We start from the raw sequence: 13,499 nt of genomic DNA, 5'->3' as shown, positions 1-13,499 counted from the left end.
GGTTCTCTTTTGTTCCCCTCTTTTCTTCCTGTGTCTCTTTTGTGTCCCTCTGTGTGACCTCATGTTTCCATATCCTCTCTTTTCTCCATGTGCCTCTTTTATCACCCCCTGTGTTACCTCTTGTCCCCTCTGTCTCAGCTCATCCCCTGCCCTAGCCAGGTATAGGTGCCCCCAGTATAGGTAGCCAGGTATAAGTGCCCCCAGTATAGGTAGCCAGGTATAGGTGCCCCCAGTATAGGTAGCCAGGCATAGGTGCCCCCAGTATAGGTAGCCAGGTATAGCTGCCCCCAGTATAGGTATCCAGGCATAGGTGCCCCCAGTATAGGTATCCAGGCATAGGTGCCCCCAGTATAGGTATCCAGGCATAGGTACCCCCAGTATAGGTAGTCAGGTATAAGTGTCCCCAGTATAGGTAGCCAGGTATAGGTGGTGCACCAGTATAGGTAGCCTGGTATAGTTACCCCCAGTATAGGTAGCCTGGTATGGGTGGTGCACCAGTATAGGTAGCCAGGTACAGGTGCCCCCAGTATAGGTAGCAAGCCATAGGCACCCCAGTATAAGTAGCCAAGTATAGGTGGTGCCCCAGTATAGGTAGCCAGGTATAGGTGGTGCCCTCAGTATAGGTAGCCAAGTAAAGGTGGTGCCCCAGTATAGGTAGCCAGGTATAGGTGGTGCCCCACTATAGAAAGTCAGCTGCAGCGGGCTCACTCATCTGCTCCCCACTTTTAAGCGCTGATGTCACTCTTCTCTCAGTGCTGGAACGCGGTGTGCTGGTTAGTGAGCCACAGGCCCGCAGCCAGCACATGCAGCCCTTCCAGTGCTTTGGGGGGGGGGGGGCCCAGGGCCCCCAGAAGCCCTGGGCCCCTCACTGCAGTGTCAGTTGTCCCCCCCTGATGGCTGCCCTGCATTTCACTGTTTATGTATTTGATTACTGTTATCTAATTCCTTTCACATTTTTCTGATGGCAGTCTGCTGAAATTCTGACGGCAGACTGAGCCATGAGGGGAGGAGGGAAATTCCCTCAAAGTGTATCTGTTAACTCTGTGCGTGCAGAGATCTCAGTCAGAGACTGGCAGAGCTTTCTCTCACAGAGAGCAGAGGAAATGTATCTTATGTGCAACATAAACATTTGTAATACTGTAGTGTGTGAAACCTGATACCTGTTTTCAAATAATCTACTTCAATATTACACTGTTCTTAGCATGTCAGGCTGCAGAGATTCATACCTCTGCAAATGAGACATTCCAAACATAGCTGAAATCTACACACAATGAGTTACAGCTTTTGCCTCTGATATTTAACATGAATAGTAGGAAAATGTTTACACGGCTACTGACCCTAAACTTTATTCCCATCCTTTAAATTGATATAGTTCTTATTTTCAAATGTTAATATGAAGGAAAATTAACCAGGATAGAAAGGACCAGTGTGGTTTGAATTCTAAAAACAACATATATTTCTTGTGAAATCTTTATAGTATGCGTGACTAGGGGTGTGGTGGGGGCGTGGCTTGTAGAGGAGGCAGGGGTGTGGCTTAACTGTCCCTCTTTCTCATCTCAAAAAGTGGGAGGTACGGCCACATGTGTGTTCATCAGAGTTGATTTCTGTCTGGTTCCTATTGGCTGATGGATTCTGTACATTCTATTTGCTCGCAGCGTTCCTGACTGAATACGCCTGACTGTTCTCACAGAGCGCACACTTTTGTGACTGACACATTCTTGCTCAGAAAAATGCGTTGTGCTTGTTTCATGTGTCAGTCTCTGGATCTGGGGGGTGTTTAGGGGGGAAAGACTATTTCTGCCTCACTTCTAATCATTTCCACCATCGTCCACAAAGGAACTGGCTTTATTTCCAGAACGCCGCTCTGATGCCTTCAGCGCTGGTTATTATTACACAGTAGTACTCTCAGGGAGAACGAGAGACAGAGCCAAATATAGTCGTCTTTGGTGAGTCACTCTCCTGTGTATCATTAGTTACTTAAAGGGAAGACTTGATTCCACTTATTCACGTCGCAGCCGCTGTACGCATGAGAAGCAGCATCAAACCTCGCCTTATTAATGACAAACACACATGGCAATCTGTACTGCACAAGTTAAAAAGTTATAAAAGTGTTATGCTGCATATAAATCTGTGCTTAAAGAGGAACTCCAGTGAAAATAATGTAATAAAAAAGTGCTTTGTTTTTACAATAATTATGTATAAATGATTTAGGCCTGGTGCACACCAAAAAAACGCTAGCAGATCCGCAAAATGCTAGCAGATTTTGAAACGCTTTTTCTTCTTTTTCTGTAGCGTTTCAGCTAGCATTTTGCGGTTTTGTGTAGCGGTTTTGGTGTAGTAGATTTCATGTATTGTTACAGTAAAGCTGTTACTGAACAGCTACTGTAACAAAAAAACGCCTGGCAAACCGCTCTGAAGTGCCGTTTTTCAGAGCGGTTTGCGTTTTTCCTATACTTAACATTGAGGCAGAAACGCATCCGCAATCCAAAATCTGCAGCAGCCCGGGAGTATGCGTTTCTGCAAAACGCCTCCCGCTCTGGTGTGCACCAGCCCATTGAAATACATTACCCAAGCGGATCCGCACCCGCAAGCGGATCGCAAACCGCAGCAGAACCGCTCTGGTGTGCACTAGGCCTGAGTCAGTGTTTGCTCATTGTAAAATCTTTCCTCTCCCTCATTTACATTCTGACATTTATCACACGGTGACATTTTTACTGCTGGCAGGTGATGTCAGTGAAAGGAGATGCTGCTTGCTTTTTTTTGCATGACATGACTATGACTATGGTGGGGAATAGATTGTGAGTTCCTCTGAGGACAGTCAGTGACATGACTATGTTCTCTGTAAAGTGCTGCAGAAGATGTCAGCACTATATAAACACATAATAATAATATGGTAGGACATTAGACCATGACTATGGTAGGGATTAGATTGTGAGCTCCTCTGAGGACAGTCAGTGACATGACTATGTACTCTGTAATGTGCTGCAGAAGATGTCAGTGCTATATAAATACATAATAATAATAATATGGTAGGACATTACACTATGACTATGGTAGGATTAGAGTGTGAGCTCCTCTGAGGACAGTCAGTGACATGACTATGTACTCTGTAATGTGCTGCAGGAGATGTCAGTGCTATATAAATACATAATAATAATATGGTAGGACATTAGACTATGACTATGGTAGGATTAGAGTCTGAGCTCCTCTGAGGACAGTCAGTGACATGACTATGTACTCTGTAAAGTGCTGCAGAAGATGTCAGTGCTATATAAATACATAATAATAATATGGTAGGACATTACACTATGACTATGGTAAGATTAGATTGTGATCTCCTCTGAGGACAGTCAGTGACATGACTATGTACTCTGTAAAGTGCTGCAGAAGATGTGGGCACATGAGCATTATATGATTTTGTTCAGGAATAGACACAGTAGACAGACAGAAAGATGCGCTGCATTAGTGAGCAGGACGAGGCCTGGAGGAAGCATTGAAAGCCGCATGGAGACAATGTGCTCTGTGGAGGGAAGTAATGGCCGCGTCTCCAGTCAGTGCATGCCGTCTAGCAGGGCGTGACCTCCAGATTCCCGCCTTTTGTCAGGCAATAACACTCGCATCACTTAACTCCCATTCTCTCCTCTTCTATTTTAGAAAACTCCGGGACCCGGAACGTATGATCCAACCAGACAGCTACCGAAGCAGCCACCCACACTTGCCAAAATGGGTCGCTCGCACGGCCTCTTCTTCCGAAATTCATTTGACTTTTAAATTGTGAATCACAGAAGCTAATTAGAGATCTGCTTCCCTGCGTAAGACGGATTCGCTGTGTGAAAGGCTACGGCGGCAGCGCTATGAATAAGCACATTGGAAAGCGACTCACCACCGTCCGGCGCTTGTCTGACGGGCAGCGCCAGGCTTATTCCACAAGGCAAAGAGTCACAGAGAATCATCTGTAGGCTACGACAACCAATGGGAGCTTCTTCTTTATGAATTGCGCCATGCATTATTTGTTTGTAAGCTGGTTCAATTGGAGGAAAATGGAGGCTGCCATCAACATCCTCTGATAAACAATGCCAGTTGCCTGCCAGTTGGCCAATGCTCCGCCTTTAATACCGTAGGCTTGTTCCCCACTGGGAGTGCCGTCCGTTTTGCATCCGCTCCGTCTGTCAGTCCGCTCTGCCTGCATCTACCGCAGGGTTTGATCGCCGATACTCACATGTCCTCCGCCGCTCAACCACGAAACTCACAGACAGGAAGACCTATTCTTCCTAGCTACATGACCCTGAACCAATGAGAATCCTGGCTGTCACTGGGGGGGGAGCAGTTCTGTATCAGCGATTGAACACCTGACTATCTCCTCTCTAACACAGTCCAGCCTGCAACCCTGTATTGATCTGAGGCATATCTGTGCACTTTGAGTCCTATGGGGCAAAAAAAGTGCTTTACAAATGTTATTCTATACAGTATAACTGCAACCAAATAGATCTGCAGGGCTGCCAGGCAACTGGCATGGATTAAAAGGGAATATATGGCAGTCTCCATAGCCCTTTCAGGTCAGGTGTAATTTAAAGGGGCAAAAATTGTAAAATGTAAAATATGTGCGAACAAAAACAAATAAGAAGTACGGTTTTTTTTTCCTGAGTAAAATGAGCCATAAATTACTTCTCTCCTATGTTGCTGTCACTTACACTAGGTAGTAGAAATCTGACAGAAGTTTTGGACTAGTCCATCTCTTCATAGGGGATTCTTAGCAAGGCTTTTATTCTTTGTAAAGATATTCCCAAAAAAGGATTTAAACAATGATGCTGGCCAGTTTCCCTGCTCGCTACACAGTTAGGCCTAGTTCACACCAGAGCGGTTCTGCTGCGGTTTGCGATCCGCTTGTGGGTGCGGATCCGCTAGGGTAATGTATTTCAATGGGCTGGTGCACACCAGAGCGGGAGGCGTTTTGCAGAAACGCATACTCCCGGGCTGCTGCAGATTTTGGATTGTAGATGCGTTTCTGCCTCAATGTTAAGTATAGGAAAAACGCAAACCGCTCTGAAAAACGGCACTTCAGAGCGGTTTTGCAGGCGTTTTTGTTACAGAAGCTGTTCAGTAACAGCTTTACTGTAACAATATATGAAATCTACTATACTGAAAACTGCAGCAGCAATCCGCAAAACGCTAGCAAAACGCCATAGAAAAATTAAAAAAAAGTTTCAAAATCTGCTAGCATTTTGCGGATCTGCTAGCGGTTTTTGGTGTGCACCAGGCCTTACACTAAGTGCTTTTGAAAATAAATAAATCCCTGAGATTCCCCTATGAAGAGATGGACTAGTCCAAAACCTGTCGCTTCTGTCAGATTTGTACAACCTACTGTAACTTACAGCAACATAGGAGAAAAGTAATTTATGGCTCATTTTTACTCTGAAAAAAAACCACTTCTTATTTGTTTGTTTGCACATATTTTAAATTTTACAATTTTTCGCCATAGTGCCCCTTTAAGTTATTGTATAAAGCTCATCTTTATGTTATGGAGATCACATCTCACTGATATCTAAAAGCTTGATGACGAGCGTTTTATGGCACGAAACAAACTAGTCTTGTTGTCTATCACTGTTTAATAAGTGCTTTTTGCTTCATGTTGGGTACATCTCATTGTAACGTGTGACAATTATGCATCTTTCTTTGAAGACGACTGCATTCTTGAACTTGTGTGAAGAATCAATGCAATAAATAAAAAACTGGCTGCACACTGCCTTGTTACTTGATTATTTGAATACAAATTAAATATACATTAGTTGTATTGTAATGTAATAGGTGTGGTGGAACACCAGAAGGATCCTGTCTACCCCTACGTGCTAAAAAACATGCTTAAAGTAAACCAAGCACCATTTTTTAGCCCCCAGGGCATCTCAATAGCACAATAAACATGCATGCCAACAATGTGGCACATTATTAAAAAACTTTTTTTTTTTTACCTCTTCTTTTTACATTTTAAGGTTTAGGCCTCGAGGTAGGGTAATAAAGGCCTTTATTACCCTACCTCGAGGCCTGCTCAAACACAGAAATTTCAGGCAGATAAGGACTGATGTAATTATTTTATTGCACACATTAGTGAGAGCAAACAAAAGCTTTCATCAGCGGGGGGTGGGGACATAGGACGCTTTGCTTCACAGATGCTATCTTCACACCTTCCCCTGTGGCCGATGTTGTGGCTGGGTTGGCTGGCAGTGATGCTGGGCTGTGCTTGGCTGGTTGAAGTAAATGCTGGCCTGACTGGTGGTGATGCTGTAGTCTTTTTGACAGTGATTCTGGGCTGGTTGGCTAGTGGTGATGCTGGGCTGGCTGGCCTGGATAGTTTAGGCAGTGACAGGGACCCCCAGGTTAGGTAGTGAGTGACAGGGACCCCCAGGTTAGGTAGGGAGTGACAGGCGCCCCCCAGGTTAGGTAGTGAGTGACAGGGACCCCCAGGTTAGGTAGCGAGTGACAGGGACCCCCAGGTTAGGTAGTGAGTGACAGGTGCCTCCCAGGTTAGGTAGTGAGTGACAGGCGCCCCCCAGGTTAGGTAGTGAGTGACAGGGACCCCTAGGTTAGGTAGTGAGTGACAGGTGCCTCCCAGGTTAGGTAGTGACAGGGACCCCCAGGTTAGTAATGAGTGACAGGGACCCCCAGGTTAGGTAGTGAGTGACAGGCGCTCCCCAGGTTAGGTAGTGAGTGACAGGGACCCCCAGGTTAGGAAGTGAGTGACAGGCACCCCCCAGGTTAGGTAGTGAGTGACAGGGACCCCCAGTTAGGTAGTGAGTGACAGGGGCCCCCAGGTTAGGTAGAGTGACAGGGACCCCCAGGTTAGGTAGTGAGTGACAGGGACCCCCAGGTTAGGAAGTGAGTGACAGGCGCCCCCCAGGTTAGGTAGTGAGTGATAGGGACCCCCAGGTTAGGTAGCGAGTGACAGTGACCCCAGGTTAGGTAGTGAGTGACAGGCGCCCCCCAGGTTAGGAAGTGAGTGACAGGAACCCTCAGGTTAGGTAGTGAGTGACAGGGACCCCCAGGTCAGTTAGTGAGGGACAGCGCCCCCCTCACCTTGCAGCGTCAGACCTCAGTATCAGCCGGACACCAGTTAGAGCAGGCGCACGGAACCACCATGCTGTATATACGGAAGTGATGTCACTTTCGCATATCAGTGCGGTGTCCGCTCAGTCCTAGCGCCGGCAGTAGTGGTCGCCAGCTGGTCGGAGGTCTGAAGCTGGGGGGGACAGCGGGTGGCAGCGGGCACCCCTGTTAATAGATTAGGGGCACACTAGAACATGTTAGGGGCACGGGCCCCCATAAAATAGGACTAGTGACGCCCCTGCTATTCAGTAAGGATTTTAAGGCAAGACTTCCTAACACTGCAGGGTGGCCTCTTGGGCGTGTCCCAGTGGCTGCAGCTCTTGAGCGCTTTGAGTCCAACAGGAGAAAAGAGCTATACAAATGTTCAGATTATTATTATTATTATAAAATATTAGTAAATTACTACGACTTGTTGTTATCATCTCCTCACAGTCGCAGCTCCCTATCTGGCCCTGTCTCCCAATATAAGGCCCAGTGTATGATGCCATATCTCTCTTCTATAATGCCCAGTCTGTGAGCCATGTGGCCACCTCCATTGATGCTATTGAGTACACTGTAAGCTGCCTGTGTCTCCCAGCTTCTCACACTGTCACACACAGAGGGATATAAGTTAAATGTAAACCATTCAGGCCATCGGAATTACCTCATTAGTGGAAACCTTCTCTGGCTTTATGTGAGGAGTAATGAAAACCTTTCACGTTTGTTTTTTTTCCACATGGAACAAGAGATTATGGTTTAATAATTTATGAGCATGAAGAATTCATACAAGATAAAACTGTCATGTGTCCCTTTATTCAGGTTTCCCCAGTAAAGTCGTCACAACTCCAGACATGGGACTCCGGCGGCACCGCCGCATTTACCAGCGCTGCTTTCCTGCACGGACACAACCGGCTGGCCGAGACACCGGGAAAACATTCGCCTGCAGCCAGGGCCGGCGCTACCATTAAGGCAAAGGAGGCAGCTGCCCCAGGGCCCCAGAGCTTGTAGGGGCCCCCAGTGGCTACAAGAGGAAAAAATTTTTTTCAAATCGGCCTTATAGTTTTTGAGAAAATCGATTTTAAAGTTTCAAAGGAAAAAAAAACACATTTAAAAACCTGCCGACTTTAATGGTTAATAACAAATCCACCTTAGATGCTAGAAACCCTAAATTTGCAGGATATGTTAAGGAGATCATTAGGAATAAGAGGAAAAAACAATTTTTCAAAAAGACCTTATAGTTTTTGAGAAAATTGATTTTAAAGTTTAGAAGGAAAAAAGTATAGTTTTAAATGCGGTAAATGTCACTTTTAGTAGCAAACCTAACGGTAGTGTAATTTTACATGCATCAAACGAAAGCGCAATAAATTTCCTGATGGGGTTTCCAGGGGGTCCATACGCAGCCGCAGCGCTTTGGCCAGGGATCGCTATACAGCCGCAATATGGCTGTATGAAGATCCCTGGCATTTTTTCCTATTTTCCCCAAAAAAATTTTATGTTTAGAGTGTGGGAATTTTAAAAAAAAAATTATGTGGGGTCCCCCCTCCTGAAACTTTTTAACCCCTTGTCCCCCATGCAGGCTGGGATAGCCAGAATGTGGAGCTCCGACCGATTTGGACTTCACACCCTGACTATACCAGCTGCAAAAAAACGTCCCCTTATGCCGATTTTTGTTCCGGGGTATATGTTGGGGGGCCCCCCAGGTTTATTTTGCCTTGGGGCCCCATTGTTGCTTAAACCGGCCCTGCCTGCAGCGCATTCAGATGACTGAAAACTGCAGAACAATTATCAACAGCTTTTTTTTTTCATCAAAAGCAAAAACTTAATTTTATTATAGTACATGCACAGAAATCAGATATTAGGATTCAAAGACATGAGCATTATTATTATTGTGTATTTATATAATGCTGACATCTCCTGCAGCACATTACAGAGTACATAGTCATGTCACTGACTGTCCTCAGAGGAGCTCACAATCTAATCTCTACCATAGTCCTAGTCTAATGTCCTATCATATTATTATGTATTTATACAGCACTAACATCGCCTGCAGCACATTACAGAGTACATAGTCATGTAGGGCTGGGCCAAGGCATTGCCTTGCCTCTCTTTGCACTGCCACTGTGCCACCTAGAGCAAGATCATCTACCAGGCAACCTAAGCAGGTGCCTGGGGCCTAGTGGGTGTCAAGGGGCCCACCGGCCACCGTCTTTGACCTCTCTCTACTTCATCTTAACGAAAAAACCTCAAAGGGCCCCAAATCTACTACTTTGCCTAGGGCCTAATTACATCTTAATCTATCTCTGGTGCCGCCTAGCCCCATTTCTGTGGGCATGCAAATAGTGCAATCGCCGGGGCGCCGGATTGAGCGGCAGGAGGAGAGACACAGCGGTGGGGGGAGTGGGCATAGCATACTGTAGTTACAACTCACCTGCCACGATCCCTGCACAAAGACATGAGCATTATCATCTTCTTCTCTATCTTCTTCTTCTCCCAGGCGCCTGTTGCGTTAGTAATCGCGCCCCCTGTGATGCATGACCACATGTCATCATAGGGAGCGCTGTTACCAATGCGACGGATGCCGGGACAGGAAGGAGATACAGGCTGCGTGCAGGGATCGTCGCAGGTGAGTTGTAACTACGATATGCCCACTCCCCCTGCTGCTGTGCCTATACTGGAGGCACCTACCTATCTAACCTATACTGGGGCAACTATACGGGCTACACTATACTGGAGGCACCTACCTATCTAACCTATACTGGGGCAACTATACGGGCTACACTATACTGGAGGCACCTACCTATCTAACCTATACTGGGGCAACTATACGGGGTATGCTATATTGGGGGCACCTACCTATCTAATCTATACTGGGGCAACTATACGGGCTATGCTATACTGGAGGCACCTACCTATCTAACCTATACTGGAGCAACTATACGGGCTACACTCTACTGGAGGCACCTACCTATCTAACCTATACTGGGGCAACTATACGGGCTACGCTATACTGGGGGCACCCACCAATCTAACCTATACTGGGGCAACTATACGGGCTACGCTATACTGGAAGCACCTACCTATCTAACCTATACTGGTGGCAACTATACGGGCTACGCTATACTGGAGGCACCTACCTATCTAACCTATACTGGGGGCAACTATACGGGCTACGCTATACTGGAGGCGCCTACCTATCTAACCTATACTGGTGGCAACTATACGGGCTACGCTATACTGGAGGCGCCTACCTATCTAACCTATACTGGTGGCAACTATACGGGCTACGCTATACTGGAGGCGCCTACCTATCTAACCTATACTGGTGGCAACTATACGGGCTACGCTATACTGGAGGCACCTACCTATCTAACCTATACTGGTGGCAACTATACGAGCTACGCTATACTGGAGGCGCCTACCTATCTAACCTATACTGGTGGCAACTATACGGGCTACGCTATACTGGAGGCGCCTACCTATCTAACCTATACTGGGGGCAACTATACGGGCTACGCTATACTGGAGGCACCCACCAATCTAACCTATACTGGGGCAACTATACGGGCTGCCTATACTGGGGGCACCTACCTATCTAACCTATACTGGGGCAACTATACGGGCTGCCTATACTGGAGGCACCTACCTAGCTAACCTATACTGGGGCAACTATACGGGCTATGCTATACTGGAGGCACCTACCTAGCTAACCTATACTGGGGCAACTATACGGGCTATGCGATACTGGAGGCACCTACCTAGCTAACCTATACTGGGGGCAACTATACGGGCTATGCGATACTGGAGGCACCTACCTAGCTAACCTATACTGGTGGCAAGTGGCAACGCAGATCCCAACTGTCCCTTTTTTTTCTAACCTATACTGGTGGCAACTATACGGGCTACGCTATACTGGAGGCGCCTACCTATCTAACCTATACTGGGGCAACTATACATGCTGCCTATACTGGGGGCACCTACCTATCTAACCTATACTGGGGCAACTATACGGGCTGCCTATACTGGGGGCACCTACCTATCTAACCTATACTGGGGCAACTATACGGGCTGCCTATACTGGAGGCACCTACCTATCTAACCTATACTGGGGCAACTATACGGGCTGCCTATACTGGAGGCACCTACCTATCTAACCTATACTGGGGCAACTATACGGGCTGCCTATACTGGAAGCACCTACCTATCTAACCTATACTGGGGCAACTATACGGGCTACGCTATACTGGAGGCACCTACCTAGCTAACCTATACTGGGGCAACTATACGGGCTATGCTATACTGGAGGCACCTACCTAGCTAACCTATACTGGGGCAACTATACGGGCTACGCTATACTGGTGGCACCCACCTAGCTAACCTATACTGGGGCAACTATACGGGCTATGCTATACTGGAGGCACCTACCTAGCTAACCTATACTGGGGCAACTATACGGGTTACACTATACTGGAGGCACCTACTTATCTAACCTATACTGGGGCAACTATACGGGCTGCCTATACTGGGGGCACCTAGCTATCTAACCTATACTGGGGCAACTATACGGGCTGCCTATACTGGGGACACCTACCTAGCTAACCTATACTGGGGCAACTATACGGGCTGCCTATACTGGGGGCACCGACCTAGCTATCTAACCTATACTGGGGCAACTATACAGGCTACGCTATACTGGAGGCACCTACCTATCTAACCTATACTGGGGCAACTATGCCTGGCTACCTATACTGGGGGCACCTACCTAGCTAACCTATACTGGGGCAACTATGCCTGGCTACCTATACTGGAGGCACCTACCTATCTAACCTATACTGGGGCAACTATACGGGCTATGCTATACTGGAGGCACCTACCTAGCTAACCTATACTGGGGGCAACTATACGGGCTGCCTATACTGGGGGCACCTACCTAGCTAACCTATACTGGGGCAACTATACGGGCTATGCTATACTGGAGGCACCTACCTAGCTAACCTATACTGGGGCAACTATACGGGCTGCCTATACTGGTGGCACCCACCTAGCTAACCTATACTGGGGCAAGTGGCAACGCAGATCCCAACTGTCCCTTTTTTTTCAGAGGGACAGTCCCTCTTTGGGAGCCCTGTCCCTCTGTCCCTCTTTCCCCCTCATTTGTCCCTCTTTCAGAACTTTGTCCCTCTTTCTATGTAAATATATATATTTCTATACTAAAAATGTGTTTGATTGACTCTAAACATTATTCACATCCTTAAAATTGATTACTAATTTTAAAATGTTACTATGAAGGAAAATGAACCAGGATAGAGAGGACTAGTGTGGTTTGAATTATAAAACAACATATTTTTCTTATGAAATCTTTATGGTTTGCGTGACTAGGGGCGTGGTGGGGGGCATGATCAGGGGTGTGGCAGGGGCGTGGCTTAAGTGTCCCTTTTTCTCATCTCAAAAAGTTGGGAGGTATGACTATACGGGCTATGCTATACTGGAGGCACCTACCTAGCTAACCTATACTGGGGTAACTATACGGGCTGCCTATACTGGGGGCACCTAGCTATCTAACCTATACTGTGGCAACTATACGGGCTGCCTATACTGGGGGCACCTAGCTATCTAACCTATACTGGGGCAACTATACGGGCTGCCTATACTGGGGACACCTACCTAGCTAACCTATACTGGGGCAACTATACGGGCTGCCTATACTGGGGACACCTAGCTATCTAACCTATACTGGGGCAACTATACAGGCTACACTATACTGGAGGCACCTACCTAGCTAACCTATACTGGGGCAACTATACGGGCTGCCTATACTGGGGACACCTACCTAGCTAACCTATACTGGGGCAACTATACGGGCTGCCTATACTGGGGACACCTAGCTATCTAACCTATACTGGGGCAACTATACAGGCTACACTATACTGGAGGCACCTACCTAGCTAACCTATACTGGGGCAACTATACGGGCTACACTATACTGGAGGCACCTACCTAGCTAACCTATACTGGTGGCAACTATACAGGCTACACTATACTGGAGGCACCTACCTAGCTAACCTATACTGGGGCAACTATACGGGCTACGCTATACTGGAAGCACCTACCTATCTAACCTATACTGGGTACAACTATACGGGCTGCACTATACTGGAGGCACCCACCTAGCTAACCTATACTGGGGCAACTATACGGGCTATGCTATACTGGAGGCACCTACCTAGCTAACCTATACTGGGGGCAACTATACGGGCTACGCTATACTGGAAGCACCTACCTATCTAACCTATACTGGGGCAACTATACAGGCTACATTATACTGGAGGCACCTACCTATCTAACCTATACTGGTGGCAACTATACGGGCTACGCTATACTGGAGGCACCTACCTATCTAACCTATACTGGGGCAACTATACGGG

The 13,499-nt window shown here is 47.0% G+C and overlaps 1 protein-coding gene across 2 annotated transcripts in view; it reads left to right on the top strand.

Moving 5' to 3' along the window:
* Nucleotides 1–4,633, top strand: part of STPG4 (sperm-tail PG-rich repeat containing 4) — a 68,039-nt gene extending 63,406 nt beyond the window's left edge. For both annotated transcript variants that reach the window (XM_068279721.1, XM_068279722.1), the window contains exon 8: nucleotides 3,655–4,633. In XM_068279721.1, coding sequence (XP_068135822.1) covers nucleotides 3,655–3,771 — 117 coding nt within the window. In that variant the 3' untranslated portion in view covers nucleotides 3,772–4,633. The remainder of the gene's footprint in view (nucleotides 1–3,654) is intronic.
* The last annotated feature ends 8,866 nt before the right edge of the window (nucleotides 4,634–13,499 follow it).

The sequence above is a fragment of the Hyperolius riggenbachi genome, chromosome 4, assembly GCF_040937935.1.
Source record: "Hyperolius riggenbachi isolate aHypRig1 chromosome 4, aHypRig1.pri, whole genome shotgun sequence".
Classification (NCBI taxonomy): Eukaryota; Metazoa; Chordata; class Amphibia; order Anura; family Hyperoliidae; genus Hyperolius; species Hyperolius riggenbachi.
This window is presented reverse-complemented; position numbering and strand designations above follow the sequence as displayed.